Source organism: Laetiporus sulphureus (assembly GCF_001632365.1).
Source record: "Laetiporus sulphureus 93-53 unplaced genomic scaffold LAESUscaffold_45, whole genome shotgun sequence".
Lineage (NCBI taxonomy): Eukaryota > Fungi > Basidiomycota > Agaricomycetes > Polyporales > Laetiporaceae > Laetiporus > Laetiporus sulphureus.
In genome coordinates, this window is record NW_024468554.1 from 154,848 (window position 1) to 170,534 (window position 15,687).

General features: G+C 51.7%; 5 protein-coding genes and 1 non-coding gene across 6 annotated transcripts; 2 read left to right on the forward strand and 4 right to left on the reverse strand.

Moving 5' to 3' along the window:
• Positions 1-165: 165 nt before the first annotated feature.
• Positions 166-2,708, forward strand: LAESUDRAFT_729776 (uncharacterized protein). The gene is made up of 11 exons (XM_040909707.1): positions 166-435; positions 489-896; positions 950-1,042; positions 1,179-1,246; positions 1,299-1,358; positions 1,412-1,418; positions 1,476-1,668; positions 1,720-1,835; positions 2,187-2,215; positions 2,282-2,366; positions 2,421-2,708. Exons 1-11 carry the CDS (start codon positions 250-252, stop codon positions 2,523-2,525), a joined length of 1,350 nt encoding a protein of 449 aa, XP_040760553.1. The 5' UTR covers positions 166-249; the 3' UTR covers positions 2,526-2,708.
• Positions 2,709-2,808: 100 nt separating this feature from the next.
• LAESUDRAFT_t76 lies at positions 2,809-2,892 on the reverse strand. The gene has a single exon. It is a non-coding gene; the product is annotated as a tRNA-Tyr (tRNA).
• Positions 2,893-3,124: 232 nt separating this feature from the next.
• On the reverse strand, positions 3,125-4,595 carry LAESUDRAFT_729777 (transaldolase). The gene is made up of 6 exons (XM_040909708.1): positions 4,359-4,595; positions 4,140-4,303; positions 3,776-4,090; positions 3,578-3,721; positions 3,408-3,522; positions 3,125-3,351 (listed from the first exon to the last, which is right to left on the reverse strand). The coding sequence occupies exons 1-6, from the start codon at positions 4,543-4,545 to the stop codon at positions 3,179-3,181; spliced, it is 1,098 nt and encodes a 365-aa protein (XP_040760554.1). The 5' UTR covers positions 4,546-4,595; the 3' UTR covers positions 3,125-3,178.
• A 3,722-nt stretch (positions 4,596-8,317) lies between these two features.
• On the forward strand, positions 8,318-9,307 carry LAESUDRAFT_684677 (uncharacterized protein). The gene is made up of 3 exons (XM_040905862.1): positions 8,318-8,404; positions 8,465-9,016; positions 9,078-9,307. Exons 1-3 carry the CDS (start codon positions 8,325-8,327, stop codon positions 9,190-9,192), a joined length of 747 nt encoding a protein of 248 aa, XP_040760555.1. The 5' UTR covers positions 8,318-8,324; the 3' UTR covers positions 9,193-9,307.
• A 478-nt stretch (positions 9,308-9,785) lies between these two features.
• LAESUDRAFT_729779 (GroES-like protein) lies at positions 9,786-11,428 on the reverse strand. Its single transcript, XM_040909709.1, has 6 exons — positions 11,145-11,428; positions 10,874-11,088; positions 10,689-10,814; positions 10,581-10,638; positions 10,237-10,523; positions 9,786-10,183 (listed from the first exon to the last, which is right to left on the reverse strand). The coding sequence occupies exons 1-6, from the start codon at positions 11,279-11,281 to the stop codon at positions 9,993-9,995; spliced, it is 1,014 nt and encodes a 337-aa protein (XP_040760556.1). The 5' UTR covers positions 11,282-11,428; the 3' UTR covers positions 9,786-9,992.
• Positions 11,429-12,912: 1,484 nt separating this feature from the next.
• Positions 12,913-15,398, reverse strand: LAESUDRAFT_705480 (uncharacterized protein). Its single transcript, XM_040906590.1, has 4 exons — positions 14,274-15,398; positions 14,192-14,215; positions 13,382-14,133; positions 12,913-13,323 (listed from the first exon to the last, which is right to left on the reverse strand). Exons 1-4 carry the CDS (start codon positions 15,360-15,362, stop codon positions 13,050-13,052), a joined length of 2,139 nt encoding a protein of 712 aa, XP_040760557.1. The 5' UTR covers positions 15,363-15,398; the 3' UTR covers positions 12,913-13,049.
• Between the last annotated feature and the right edge of the window lie 289 nt (positions 15,399-15,687).

The following is a 15,687-nucleotide window of genomic DNA, read 5'->3' on the forward strand; positions in this document are numbered from 1 at the left end:
TTGAAACTTGGTTGCCAATATTTCTGAGGGGTAATATATCTACCAATCTAGAAGCATCGTTGATTGTAAGAACAGGAGGTAGCGTCTGAAGCCATGGACAAATATAAGTGCAAGTCGACCACTGGAAATTATAGGCGCCCATATCATGATCACCCTTGCGGCACTGCTGCTTCTCTTTCAAGTCACTGAGGTCATCCTAGGACTGCTCGTCCTCATGTCCGTTATTGACACGGTTTCCATCGTGCAAAAATGAACTCAACATCGCTATGGGTCTTCTGGTTTCTTCACTCTGTGCTGGCGTATGCTCTGAATATACCGCCGCAAGATGCCCAGTCGGTGTTAGAGGGCACGGCAGTAGCGTCGCATGCGTTGCTTAAGTCATTCGTAGTGGGCGACCAACCTCGGGACATTGATGGCCTTCTGAACATTGCAGAGGTTCGTTTTCACTTTAACTTCTGTCGTTACAGAGGTGAATTATTCGAACTCAGGAAGCGGATGTGGATGTCTGGCGGATCACTCCGTCTCACGTAGATGTCTACTTCCCCAGTGTCACACACTATCTCTCTTCTCCATTTAATGGCGCCGATATACCACACAAAACGACAGAATTCCCTTTATCTGCGCTCTCTCCGCCTACTGAGCAGCCCCATCCCAAGTCTTGGAACCTCACATCGCTATCGAACACCACATTCCATTCAGTCTATCACCCACTCGATGAAATCGAAGACTTCGTACAGGCGATGGTCGCCCTCTACCCAGACTATGTGCAACTAGTCAACATCGGTCATTCCGCTGAGGGCAGAGAGATGTTTGCAATGAAGATCTCGAAGGGTCAGAAGGCCAACTTCAAAAGTAAGTCTGGATTCGTTGTCACAGGCGCTCAACATGCTCGGGAGGTACGTATATGCTGTCTTCTTTGGTCTCAAGTGCTATACTCATGATTACATAGTGGATAGCAACGTCCACGGCGCTATATCTGGCTCATTCCCTGGTCTCGAGTGCGTCTGAGCCTTACGCAATAGCATCACTATTGGATAATTACGTATGTGCATTCTAGCATTCTGTTCAATCCATCATTCCATGCCGCAGGCTGCCTTTGTTGTCACTCACCTCTATGAGACCTTCATGTGGTGTCCATATTCTTATCTTCATGAAGCTTGATGCTGACGATTCACCAGCATTTCTATATCATCCCGGTACCCAATCCGGATGGTTACGTCTATACCTGGGTCACCGATAGGCTTTGGTAAGATTATATTCACAACCATTGGTGTTCATATTTTCTGACATATTCACAGGTATAAAAACCGCCAGATACTAGGACCGAATGAGAAATGTGTGGGGTTGGACATGAATAGGTAGGTTAACAGTGCACCCATTCTAGTCGCCATCTCATTGCCACTATACCTAGGAATTGGGTATGTTGTGTTCGTTCATTCACATCTCTTTTCCTCACCATCGAACCTCCACTGCAGGGCCACAAATGGAAAGCACGTGCAGACTTCCCCACCGCCCAGAAGAAACCCACGACCCCGACCGACCCATGCACGCCGTGGTATCCGGGCCACCGTGCCTTTGAGTCACCCGAGGTGAACAACATTGCGAACTACATTACGACGCTCCCGTCGCTGAAGGCGTATATTGACCTTCGGAGCTATGGGCAAATGAGTGAGTGCAGTCGAGAGACGTGTGTTGGATGTCGATGCTGATGTACTGCAGTATCGACGCCGTTCGCATATTCGTGCAAGAAAATCCCAAAGGACGCAGAAGACCAGATCGAGGCCGCGCTTGGCGCTGCAAGGGCGATCAAGCAGGTACATGGGACATCGTTCACGGTGAGCGCTGTCGTTCTACCTTGACTGTGTTCTGCATGGATCACATTGCAGCACGGTCTTTACGTGCATATATGCGCATGAAATGATGCCAATCCAGCATTATGAACGTGGTTTCTATGCAGTCGCTTTTCAGTGCGCATATGCGAATGATATGGCATCATCTATCCATCTACATTTTCGGAGAGTCATCCTCCGATGCCTATATGAGCTATATACCATTCTTTGCCTGTTTCTTCGTCGAAAATGTTTCGGCGCATGAATGCGCATGCGCAGAACACATATTATCCTTCCGCGGATCCTCCTTCCCCATGATGTTCATGCCATTGCTCACACCTGTTTCTCCCACCCCAGATTGGCAGCCTCTGCTCCTCATTGTACAAGTAGGTATCATCCTGCCCATTGTCAGGGGGTAATCTAACACGCCGTGACGCTTCATCACGCACCAGGGCACCAGGTAACGTTGTCGACTGGATGTATGCCAAGGCCGGCATCAAGTTCTCCTACGCTGTGCACCTGCGAGACACCGGCACAGTAAGTGGCTCTAGTCATCCGTCCATGTGTCTCTCTGATATCGAGCAATTGCAGTATGGCTTCGCCCTTCCGCCTGAGTGGATCAGGCCGGTCGGCGAAGAGACGGCCAAAATGATCGAGTTCCTTGCTCGGTTCACCACTCCGGGCAAATTTAAGTAGCGTATAGCACCTGCGTGTTGATGCATTCTTCCGCACAGCGCAAGCTGGACGATGCCGCGAGTTCGCATGTTTTCTTATGCTCTGATCGCTGCTACTTGTTGCTTGTAATGTACGTGCTTGTTATATGGTGATACTAGCCGAATGTATGATTTGCGAGGGCTTCGTTGCGCATAGCCAGGCAGGTGTATTGTGTTGACCAAAAGCAAAGAAAGATGTGCACTGGAAAGGTTCGAACCCGGAGCACAACAGTGTCGCAGCTGGGAAGATTTGCAACCAAAAAGAATCCTTCGAGCCGGGATCGAACCAGCGACCTCAAGATTAATTCATCCATTACAGTCTCGCGCTCTTCCAACTGAGCTATCGAAGGCTGTCAATCTAAGCTTTATGTAATATAATGAACTGTGATGACACTTCCCATGGAAGTGCGCCGTCAACTTGTCGCAACGTCTGCTGTTTGGTTGTGCTCTCCTCCTTGCAGAGTGTTGATTCACCCATGCTTTCACAAGGCGTATGGAATAATTCGAGCAACGTGTACTGAATACGTTTATCATTCCTTGGTATGTTTGACTACAACAAAAGCGCGAAAACTTCTAACCGACCTTATCTCTCATAGTGAACTTCGCATCCTTCTACTCTCTGCGGACGTACGGCACTTAGGCGCTCAGCTTCTTGCGAAGAAGGGTCTTGAGCGTTTCACCGTCCTCGGCAAACTTCCTAATACCCTCGTGCAGCTTGTCGAAAGCCATCTGGTCCTCGAGCAGCGCCCAACGGAACTCTGGCTCGTTGTTGATAAACGACACCTTCTTCAACGGCGTGCCCTGGATAGCTGTAAAAGGTGCGCGATAAGTAGGTCTGTCAAAATACAACCGCCAAAAAACGAACCGGCTTGCGAGTCAAGCTTCTTAGGGACGGGCGAGGTGTCGTTCTTGAGCTCCTCCAGCAGAGTTGGTGAGATGGTCAGGAAATCGACGCCAGCCAGTGCCTTGATCTCCCCAGTCTGACGAATGATCGTCAGTTAACTCGTGCAAAAGGGGAAGAACTTGTAAACACACGTTACGGAAGGAAGCACCCATGACAATCGTCTTGTAATTGTGCTGCTTATAGTAGTTGAAGATCTTCTTCACCGACTGCACACCAGGGTCCTCATCACCGACATAGTCCTTGCCCGGCTTGTTCTTCTTGTGCCAGTCGAGGATCTATCGGAGGAAGTTAAGCATGACCTCACGTGATCTCATTAGCAAGACGCTTACACGGCCGACGAAGGGAGAGATGAGGGTGACGCCGGCCTCGGCGCAAGCTACCGCCTGAGCAAAGCCGAACAGAAGGGTCAGGTTGCAATGGATGCCTTCGTCGCGCTCAAGCTCCCGTCCAGCCTGAATACCCTCCCACGTAGATGCGATCTTGATCAGGATCCGCTCTTTCGAGATCCCCAGCGACTCGTACATGGCAATCAGCTCCTTTGCTTTCTTCTTGGTACCCTCCTTGTCGAAGGAGAGGCGGGCGTCTACCTCCGTGGAGACACGCCCGGGTATGATGGCGAGGATTTCACTGCCGAACCCGACGAGCTGCACGAACATTAGTCACGCATATACGAGAGATGCGGTGCACACTTACCAGACGATCCATCGCTATGCTCGCCTGCTGGTCCAGGTCTCCTCCCTTGCTTTTGGCATACTTGACGGCAGCGTCAATTAGATGCGCATATCCCGGCTTGCCTGCAGCCGCGAGGATGAGCGAGGGGTTGGTCGTCGCGTCTTGGGGCTTGTAGACATCAATGGCTAAGAGATCGTCATCAGATCGAGACTCATCGTCCCATCTTGACGGTGTACTCACACTCAAAGTCACCGGAGTCAGAGACGACGACGGTGCCGGTCTGCTTAAGATAGTCCAGTGAGGTGGTCATGGTGGTCGCGATGGTGGAGGGCAGATGAAGAGATGGTACTAATATACGCGCTCGGGTGAGTGGGTCATAGTGGTGGCGATGATCTAATACAAGATCGGCTCGGCCCGGCCCGGACATCGTGGACACTTCTTACTCCTCTTCGGCACATCCTCCAACCGCACGACGTTCGTGTTGGATCTCATATGAATTTTGAGCGGATAGTGTGAAAAAGCGTGGCGTGTCGGTCATGGAGACCGTCCGGCCTTACAGACCTCCAGCGCTCTCCTACAGTTTTGGGCGCATGTTTCACAGGCGGTCATCGACGATGAGAAGGGCGATACTGAGCGGGCGGAACACATCTTGTTGGATGAGAACATGAGAACACTCAGCTTGTGTGAGAACGAATGCTTCATCGCGAGCACACACCTTACGAGGCCAGGAAGCACAATTGACTTGGGATGATCCTAAGTGCTTCAAAGACCAAGCTCCGTATGGTTTCCCACGTCCTACTACCAAGGCATGTCTATATCCGAATGAGCGTGGGCTCACCTCCGTGTGAGAGCCGAGAATCACATATCGCACACGTGCGTGCATATCGGCCAGCCATACAGGTATATTTTTTCGCGTGAAGCCTGTCGACATTCTGAGGAAATACAGCATGGGAAGAGGGAATGAAAAGTAGACGGCTGAAAGCAGATAATGCCAGCCTGTTTTGCCTCTTGAACTTCAAAATCGCCCGAGATCAGACAGAATAGTTTTGTCATGCAATGTAAGTAAACTCACAGAACTCTCAATGCTAGCAAGGTGCTGAGCGCAGAATAATATCGTAGCATAAGATGAGGACGTCGTCATGCTGATTTGGTGAGGGCAATGGTAATTAGCCCTTGAGGAGTACGATCGTCGAGTCATGGCCGGCGTAGCGCCGGGATGAGGGTAGTCCAGAAGGGTAGTCCAGAATTCACGCCCTTTGAAGCTAGGTGGACGACATGAGCGTCTGAAAGATTTGTAACTGACATCTCCGCACGGTCAGGGAGATCCGCCGCTAGACTTTATGAGGTTGACAGGACATACCAGCAGCCAAATTATAGTGATGAGACGCATATATGCGAGCGGTTTGACCAGAATTATGTTGTTGTCCTGAGGAGGGAGTGTGCTGCGCGATTTATCGAGCATGATGGTACTATAGCTGAGGCACAGCAAAAGGACGCATATATGCTGGTCATCTTACCACATTGCGCTACTTTCGGCCGAGATGATTGCTATTTCGTCGCAGAGTATGAGTATCCCAATCGACTAGCCCGCTATCGTCGGGAACAACGTAAGAAGGATGGTCAAGAACCTGTTACGCTGCTAATGGAGGTTATTTGCGCGCAGAGAAACGGCAAGACGCACTGATACCTGATGTCGTACGCCCTTGTTGATTGAAGCCCTTTTGCAAGGGCGTCAATACGGGGATCCGCGCAATAACATGTACGAAGGCCAGGGCTGACATAACTTCGACAGCAAGGCTATGAAGAAGCCAAATGGATAGTACATGCGCCACATCTGATATGTAGAGGGATGGTGCTGGATTGCTGCGGGTCCGGCTGAGTCGCATAGAGTCACATCAGTGGCTTAGAGGGCTAGGCAAAGACTTTCCGTGAGAGCGATGGAGGACCTGTGCATACATGGAGCGCCTTGTGAGTGGGTCCTTCCACATCGGAGTCCACCAAAATGGGTGATTGACCAGGTAATACCGTAGATCTGGAACGGGATAAGCGACTTGAATCGCTGTGGAAAGGGTGTATGCATCAGGACCACAGAAATGATGCGTAACGCGGGTTACCCGGAAGATGCGCAAATTTGATTTGATGACGTACCTTTACTTGGAAACCCCGGCTTCATGGAGTCATTGCAAGTTGAGCGAATACGGGCCTATGCTTCCATTGACACAAGGTGAGGAATGAGGGGGAGTGGGTGTAAATGCTCATATGTATGGAACCAGCCGTCGCTAGGAGCGATGAATTATCACGATTATATGAGCCGTAAGCATCATTGTATCCTGATGTGTTGCACTGCGCCCATTCCACACATCTGCTGCATAGAAGAAAATTGCACGTTCACGTGTAATCTGAAGGAGTCAGTCGTAATCTCGATATTGTTCGCAAGGACGGGTATTCCAAAATGTACGAGTAACGCTGCCGAAGGACGAGTCAGACAACCTTTCTCGTTCTTATTCCTCTCGATGCTGTGACAAATAGGTCGATAGCACCTTGCCAATGATCGATGAACACAGCAATGAATGCAGTGAGCAGAAAGGTCGGATCATGATCTTTCTGGAGTTCCCGGAGCTAAACCTATCCATGGACATCATTGACGGCATGTCCATAGCGGATACCGGATCATCATTAGTGGTCCCATTGCTTCTGAACAGCTTCACTGACCTAGACAAACCCGGTCATGAAGCTCCATTGGAAGGCGACGGTGTACATGCAATATTCCGTTGTCTAAAAACTTGTACTGTTGAGCTAGCGCAACTGTCCGGACAAACTGTAGGCAGTGCAAATCCCAGTAGTGCAAGCATCCGACACCCACGGAGATAAAACGGGGCGCTGCTAGGATACCGTCGTAACTCGCCGCAACATCACACGATGGCAGAGCCTCAGTGCCTGCAGGCAGGCTTCAGCCCGCTGAGGATTCCTCATTAACTAATATCCGCGTAGCGCGCGCATCATTTGAGGTCTACGGGCGCTGAACAGCGCTATCAGACCGCCCAGGAAGCGGGAAGCTGGGAGTGACGTCGAACGCCCCGGCGGTGTAATTGCCCGGTAAATTGTCTCTTCCACAACCAACGTCCTGTCTTTGAAGTATGGTAGCTCCGTAGTGCGATCCACGGCGCAGGTTTCTCCGATACCACGACGCCATCCTTGGACAAGGAAATAGACGTTACACGAAAGTTTGGTGGACCTGTGACAGGTCCTGTCGTATTGGTTGAGCTACTTTGCGAGTGAATCCGGCAGATGGTGAGTAACAGCTCCACAGATTGCGGACGGTGAACTCGGTTTGGCCTGTCAAACCATGGGCGCTGAGGCTGTCCTCCTAGGAAGAGGGCGTACATTACCTCTCATTTACTTGTCAATTTCTGCCATTCCGGTAATGAAAGAGTCACCCGTGCTACGCCGTCGCTGATCATTGTGTGAGCCTTGACAACAGGAGCGCCATGTTTACAAGCATTAGGATGCTCCCACAGAATAGCGACACTGGAAGAGGCGCTTCGAATACTGTTGAGCCTCACTAGGTGTTCTTCGAAGAGTTACAATGAACAGTATAAATGAACAGTATAAATTCTAGTGTTCGGCTAAAGATTTATGGCGTCACGGTACGCTGCAAAGACCGTGCCAGACTGTCACTGCCATCTGCCATCAGTCGAACTTCATCTCGATCGGAGATCAGATCTGCTACTCGGCGTGTTCCGATCAACCCACACCGTGAATTGAAGCGCCTGTGTGGCCCAACCTTGATGTCCATCACGGCACGCGGTACCTTGCGGCAAAGCAGGCCAGAGAACTTTCGTAGAGCAAAATATGGTAACGTAACGGCGAATTTTGAAGGTTCCCAGCTCGGCGCCCGTGCCGATCAGTCTCAGCCATTGGCAAGTAGTACTGTCAGTCGATGCTGTACTCGCCGCCAGGCGAAGGCTGTTCCTGCAGATGAGCCAAGAACCGGATGCCTGTATGCCGGTGACCAGCGTTTCCCGAGGATTTCCCCGCGCCATACTCTGCGATCTACAAGAGGAGCTCCTCAACCAACTTCTCCAGTAGGGACAAGCAGACAGCGACGTATTTGGACTGTCTGATGTCACCTTTCGGTCCCGGGCATCTTTTTGATGCAGCCGCAGTTATAAAGGCTGCTGCTGCACACTTCCCCTGCATTCCAACATGTCTCAGCCACTAATCACCCTGTACGACATTCCCTCGACCGTGCCCCAGCCATGGGCTCCGAATATTTGGCGTATACGGTTTGTTGAATGAAAATGACCACGGCTTATTTGTGGCTGATATATTCTACTACGAAAAAGATTTATTCTGAACTACAAACGTCTGCATTATCGAACTGTCTGGGTGGAACTCTCCGACGTAGAGACAACACTACGTGCCATACGCGCTCCCCAGAGTTCGGTCAGGAGCGACGGTAGAGCTATATATTCCCTTCCAGTAATTGTGGACGCTTCACGGTCAAGGAACTCTCCTACTATCCTATCAAATGCAAGCACCATCGCAGAATACCTCGAAGTCACATATCCAGCACGCCCCATTTTCCCAGAAGGTTCACGCGCATTGCAAAGCCTTTTCGTCCACTACATCCAGGAAATCTTCGCAAAGCCGCTACTCCCAATTCTGGTACCTCTGACCCACCAGACGCTCCCGCAGCGCAGCCAGATCCACTTTCGCAGCACCGGCCCTGGTCCCCAGCTGTCAGGCGCGCAAAAGGAGCAAGCCTGGCAGGCCGTCAAGGAGCAGTTCGACTTCCTCGCTGGAATATTGGACAAGAATGCCGGCACTGATGGAGACGGTACGGTCGCGATGGGCCGTGACGTGAGCTATGCGGATTTTGCGCTGTGTTCCGTGCTGTGAGCGTCCCGTCGAAGTCATCCAGTCATCCAGTCTCCCCTCATTTGTCTCGTTTATTAGGATCTGGATTGAACGGGTATCACCGCACGACGGCTGGATCCGTATCAGACAATGGAACAGTCACCGGTGGACGAGGCTGTGGGACAGATGCAAGAGCTACATGGATGTGCTGTGACTTCATATCGCAGACTGCTGGGATTTCTCTCCATTCCACCTATATTATTATCGTTAATTAGCTGCATAATCTCCTCCCGGTATAGACCGCAATGTATAGAACTACTAGTACTTGTAACGCGAGGTTATTGATTTCACCTTTGTGGAGATAGTAACAGCGGTGATTGGTGATTAGACGGTCAGAAAATAATCTTGGAGAAGCGCATGCGACATGATAGTGACTCACACAGTGGCTATGAGACGAAGTACTAACAAGTACACTTACGGTTCTTGCCATGGCCCATGATCATATAGGTGCATGCATTTGAGTTCTCACGGGACATGGCATGTTCGGAAGTACTCATGCACCGCAGTTATCAATATATATATATACATTCTGAGCAAAGCTCACCAGTTCAGATGCTCGGATAATGCCTGCTGCGGGGAAGCCAGGATAGTAGTAGTGGCCTGTGGCTGAAGAATCCTAATCACGATCACGTGCACCGTGTCAACGCGTCGCGTGATCTTGTCCATGGGCGCCCGTTTGTCGCGAAGTTTGCTGCAGAGCCCATGGGGTGTCCCCTGAGATGCTGCCGTTCGACTCCCACAAATATGCAACAAAATGCCAGTACTTGCAGTAATCGGCGCACTGGTACTCCCAGGTTCTGTACATGCAGAGCATGGAGGCCGCAGGGCACTATGCTACACACACACAAGGAACTCGACGACATCTTGATCTCCAAGCTTTCCTAAGCATCTGATGTTCGCCAAAGTTTTAGGTCATACATTCTACAGAGCACCGGCGATGCTGTCGTACTAGAATCACGGCACAATTACCGCACGGAAGCGCGCCGAGCTACGGTGATCGTACGCGTCGTTCGCCTTATCGAGCGGGAAGGTCTCCACCAAACACTTGACGCCGTGAGCCTTTACAAACTTGACACAATCCTCGCTATCCGCCGCCACACCGCTTGGCCAGCCGCGGATCGAGAGACGCATGCCGATCAGCATACCTGGTAGGTCACGATGTCAGTCTATGCGCTCAGCTGCATTTGAGAACGCCCACCAAGCGGGATGGACGCCTCCTCGGTGATGGCGAGGACCAATAATTCGCCGTTCGCTGCGAGCGCCGGGAGGAGCGAGCGGATGATTTCCGGGTTTGGAGCAGTGCACATGATGAGGCGCGCGCCTCCGAGCTTCTTCAGGGCTTCTGCCTGGCTCGTCTTCGACCCATCGATGTATATTTCCGCTCCTAAGCTAGTGGCGAGCTCCTCCTTTGCGGGGGACGACGAGAGCGCGACGACCCGGAAGCCCATCCGCTTCGCAAATTGAATGGCAAGGTGACCCAAACCTCTGTGAGAGAGAATACGCTGAGAAGTAGTGGCAAGCAGCATAGGCTAGATTTATTACCCTATGCCTTGGACAGCAACGAAGTCTGGCGGCGTACACGACATGTGACGGAGGGAATCTGGAAGTGGAGTTAGCGGTGAGGACGATCGGACTATCCTCGGAACGCACTGAAAGTGGTGACTCCTGCACAGAGGAGCGGAGCGACCTCAGCAGGGTTCATACCATCCGGGATGTCAACAACAGCCTCAGTTCGCACGGTTACATACTCTGCGTAACCGCCGTGTCTTGAAATACCTGTACACGTAGCATTCGTTCAGCGACATAATAAGCATCAAGGCCTGTAAGAGACCTACCGTTGATATCTTCTTCGTCGCAGGTAATGTAATCGCCAACGGCACAGCGATCGCAAGCGAAACAGTGTCCTCCGTGCCAGCCACTGCCGACCCGCTGGCCGACCTTCCACTTCTTCTCGGTGGGAGGGATCGCTACAACGTCGCCCACGATCTCGTGCCCCGGCACGATGGGATACGTCACCTGGGGCATTCCCTGGTGCTTAGCAATCTCGTCGCTAGCAAAAGACTATCAGGGATGATTACAATGGTTCAAGATGTGGTGGGAACTGACCTTGCGCAAACACCGCATGCGAGAACCTTCACCACAATCTCGCCCTGCTGAGGGTCCTTCCAGTCGAAGATAATTTGCTCAAGGGGCCCTCCTTTCTCCGTGAAGCCATATGCCTTGTAGGTCTTTGGATGCGACATGGTTTTCTGGGATGTGTGGATGGGTGGAGTGGATGGGTGGACTCTCAGGGATGTCAACAGGGAGTTGTGCGGTGTTGCACGCCCTACTGCTCGAATAAAGCGAGAGCACCCCTTATATACGGTCTGCAGTCACTGTTAGTCAGGCCCTGGCACCATTAAGGGACGGGTAAAAATAACGGGCATGATGCAAACTCCGACTTGCCTTCCGGAAGATCGCACAGAATTCAAATGCTCGGGCCGCATGTGGGCGATCCTCCATCAGAACTTCGCTAAACTCGATTCAAGTTTCCCAAGCTGCCCGAATATGTGCGCGGTTGTTTCTTGCTCACTGCTTGCTTAGCCATCATGCAAGCAGACTCGCACAGTTCCGACTCTTATGTAAATGCTTCTGCGCGCGCGCATGCCGCCGAAAATGCAGCCTGCGAGTCCGCGTTTCGCTTCTTTGCGAGTTACGCATTTCACGCTCCTGATCTCGGACATAAAATGACGTCATGTGCAATCCGTGACATTCCGACAAGATGTTATGTACATAGCTCCTAAGATTGCACGTCGACCCCCACTGTGTGATCCGATATGAAATGCATGAACCTGCCAAGGAGCAAAATCGGAGTTCTATGAAGTAGATTATCCCATCACTAGCGTCCATGGACCGCTAGATCTCCGACTTCGCCTGGCCAGCCGAAGACCGGGCGGAGTGAACCCGATTCCACAATGAAGTGCGCGACTATCATATCAGAAACACGGACAACAAATTGATCAGCCCGGATTGATAGGAGAGCATCGATCAATGTGTACAGTTGCGCGTCCGTACGTTCGTAGCGATGCTTCTGCAGTTGTTGTGGGCAAACTAGCTCGAGTCGTAAAGCAGCCAGAACCTCGTGCATGACAAGATTCATATACTACTTTCATAATAGGCCTATCGCGGTTTCACTAGTCTGCCCAATCTCACGCTATCCGCGGAAGCCGTCCTGCCGAGAGGTTTGCACTTGTGTGAGACAAAACGTGTCCAGTTCGGAATCATTGTCGCATGCAGCAGCAATCTTGCGGGAGCTTACCACTATATAACGTAAGTTCCGCCGTCATCTAGAGTCTCACTCGGGGCTCCTTATCGCCAGAATGTTCTGACCCTGTCTTGTTCCACAAAGGCTCATTCGGAATTTAAAGCTGCATGAATTCAAGTTTTGAGAACCGTGATCGAGGAATGGAATTCTGTGCACCATTGGGCCACAGGTGTCTGAACAATTGAGTCGTCGACTCCTATAAGTTAATCGGCCAACTTTGGCCGCGGCAACAACCGTTGATAGCTGCGTTCATTGCTTTTCCGTTCAATAACACTGCTTCCAAAACGTGAAAAGTATTGATCCTAGCAGGCGCCGTGCAGGCTTGAGATCCCAAAGCGTTCTCGATGTCGAAAGCGTTGAATGTTCGCAGACTGCCTGATGTATGGACCGTGACCTACCTCCACGTGATTGTGACGCGTCGTGTTGTGGCGTGGAATGTCCGAGCGCTAACGAGTTCACGCAGCGAGAGACATGCGGGACTCCTCACGATGCTTTTCTCTCCCTCCCTCTCCATCGTGTACCAGTATCCGTAAACTTGGATCTCTGGACATACAACAAACGAATCTATGTCTCAATTACAGAAGGACAGCCCGAAGTCATATTTACAATCCTCTATAGTTCGAACCGCCATCAGCACTCAGAGCATGATGAGGAACAAATGAACAAGATCTGAGAATGAGCATGCTGACTTCCGGATATATGCAACGTTACATGGTAGGACTGATATTCTCTACGCTGATAGTCCAGTCCTCATCTGGAAATCCTGGAGCCTCGCCCGAGCTGCCATCCCATCCTCTCGCCATCATCGCAACAGCGTACAAGAGACCTCCCGCACCCGGAAAGTACGGCGTTGGGACCTGGGCGCCTCCAGTTGGCATGCCTACGTCGTCGAATTCGTAGTACTGGTTAAGCAGCCATTCTACAGCTTTCTCCGGATCGCCGTTGCGCGCTGCGGACATCGCCAGCATCGGAAAGTCCCATCTGCAAACATGCAGCCTTTAATGTCAGGACCAGACTTGGGGAGCACCGGAAGACGTACCCCCATATATTGCTGATATTCCAAGTTGTCCACACTCTCTCAGCCGTCTCCTTGGCGATATCGAGGCTCAGGTTCGCAGTCTGAGGTAGCCAACCATACAAGCCCACCAGAGCTGGATGGCTGTTCGTATACTGCGTGGTAGCCCAGAAGTTGCTCTCGATTCCTTCGTACACAGCATACAGGCCATCTTCTATTGGAAGCGGCGCGAGGTGTTCCCTGACCTCCAACCATGCCGGCGGTGCCTCTTCTCCCAGGCGCTCCATCCACGTCTGTGCCATGTCCAGACCAAGCCTCCAGTACGCCAACTCAAACGCTGGATTGCGCGTCACATTTGGGCTAGTATCTTCGCTGACCACGTACATCGGCGGCCCGAGATCATAGACGTCCGTGCTATCATTGTACTTCGCATAGTCTGCCATCCAATCCGCGGTCTCATACACGACGTCCCGCCACCTCTGCAGGGTCTGCTTGGATTCCGTGGCACGATACTCGTACTCTGCGAACACGAGAGGATGCGGCTGCTGCCAGATGAGAAGCTCGTTGATCTCGCCTGGCGCCGAGCGCCCTGATGGGTCTGTCATCTTTGGCCAGCGCGCTCCGTATTTATACCCTTCCTGGTCCTGTGCGCGCTCGATAGAGGTGGCGAGGAAGCGGTGATACACGTCGAGCGATCGATTCAGCAGGTCCCAGTTGCCCCACAAGGCCCAGTGGCAGCTGTGCCAGAAGTACATCTCCATGTGGAACTTGCCATACTGATTGACTTGATGAGCTCTTTCTATTGCCACGGCCAGACAACGTGTCAACACTCACCCAGCCATCATTGACAAGCCCTGACTGCGTTCGGTCAGTATTCGAACAGATTACCTCTCAAAAAATCGAGACATCGACGTACCTCCTGCGGAGGTGTAAAGCCCGCTTCATTCACTCGCATCAAGTAGCGCGACAGAATGATTCTTCGTTGCAACTCATCTGCCCGAGGATCAACAGAACCGCTAATAAGATCGACGAAGCCGTTCATCGACCAGTACTGTTTCCATGTCGCAACACTTTCCTCCATCATTTCTGCAGTGAAGGGAATGGACGACAGTTGCGTCAAAGAATATGCAACCGAAGTCGAGAACGATGTCGAGTTCGCAGATGGCCATATGCTATATCGATGGAAATGGGGCGAGTCCCGCAATATTGTGAAGCCATCGCCGCCGCCGATGGATGTGAAGAACGTTGCTGCAACTTCTGTATGGTTAATCTGTGCTTGGACGTTTCCTCCGAGACCTCTCCAAATCTCCAAAGACGTGGTGTGGCCGGCTGTATTGTTCCAATATCCGACAAAAGGCGCTTGAAATTTATCGGAACCATCATTCCAGGGGAAGTCCAAGAACAGGCCCAAGCGGTCTTCCTGGAGAAGTCCCGAGCTGATTGTAATACCGACCGTGCTACTGCTCTGCGCGGCGTACGTTTGAACCGTTACTCTCTGTCCTTGCCAAACGAAGCTGCTCGTGATAACTCCAGTCCACAGATCCAGTTCCTGACGGGTGTCACTGGTATCCGCCTCCGTCACATCCGTCAACTCCCCGTCCTCGTTCCTGAACAACAGCCCGACGCGTCCCAGATTTGCTCGGTTAGGATCAGCGATGAGCCACTGCTGCGGCGCTGCGGCGCCACCAAACTCGTACTGCACTCCATCCCATACCACGCCGCGATATGTCAAGATGTCTTGCGTGGTCACGCCCGCGGGCAGGCTGTCGTTCTTCCAGCCCCAGTCAGACATGACCGCCCAAGGCTGGAAGGTCTGCAAGCCTGAGACGTCGGCGCCAAACGCGAAGAAGCCATTGCCTACTTGCATAGGGGTGGTGCTGCTCGAGGCATTTCGAACTGGGTTGTACCGTGAGACGATGGCTCGACGAGGAATGGATGCGACTGCAACACATAAGGAGGCTAGCCATATGAACATGAGGTATGCTCCCAGAGCAACCATCATCATGGCGGGGGATGGTTAATCTGACTCTCTCTCGGGCTCGAGCTATCTCTGTTATTTATATCCCATACTTTGGTGAGCTTCGTGCACATCAGCAAGCGGACGACGGCGAAATAGTTCTGCTAGCAGGTGACAGTGGTGGCGGTCCGTAAATCCTGGTTTGGGGCATGTGACCATGTGCTACAACGTCCATCCCGAGTATCCAGCGGACCGTCTGGGATAGGATGGTACGTCAATCACTTAAACGTCATTATCTCATGTATTCTGAGTAGTTGTCACAATGTACGGTCAACACGGTATAGATGATCGAAGGGTCTCTGATGATCAATGG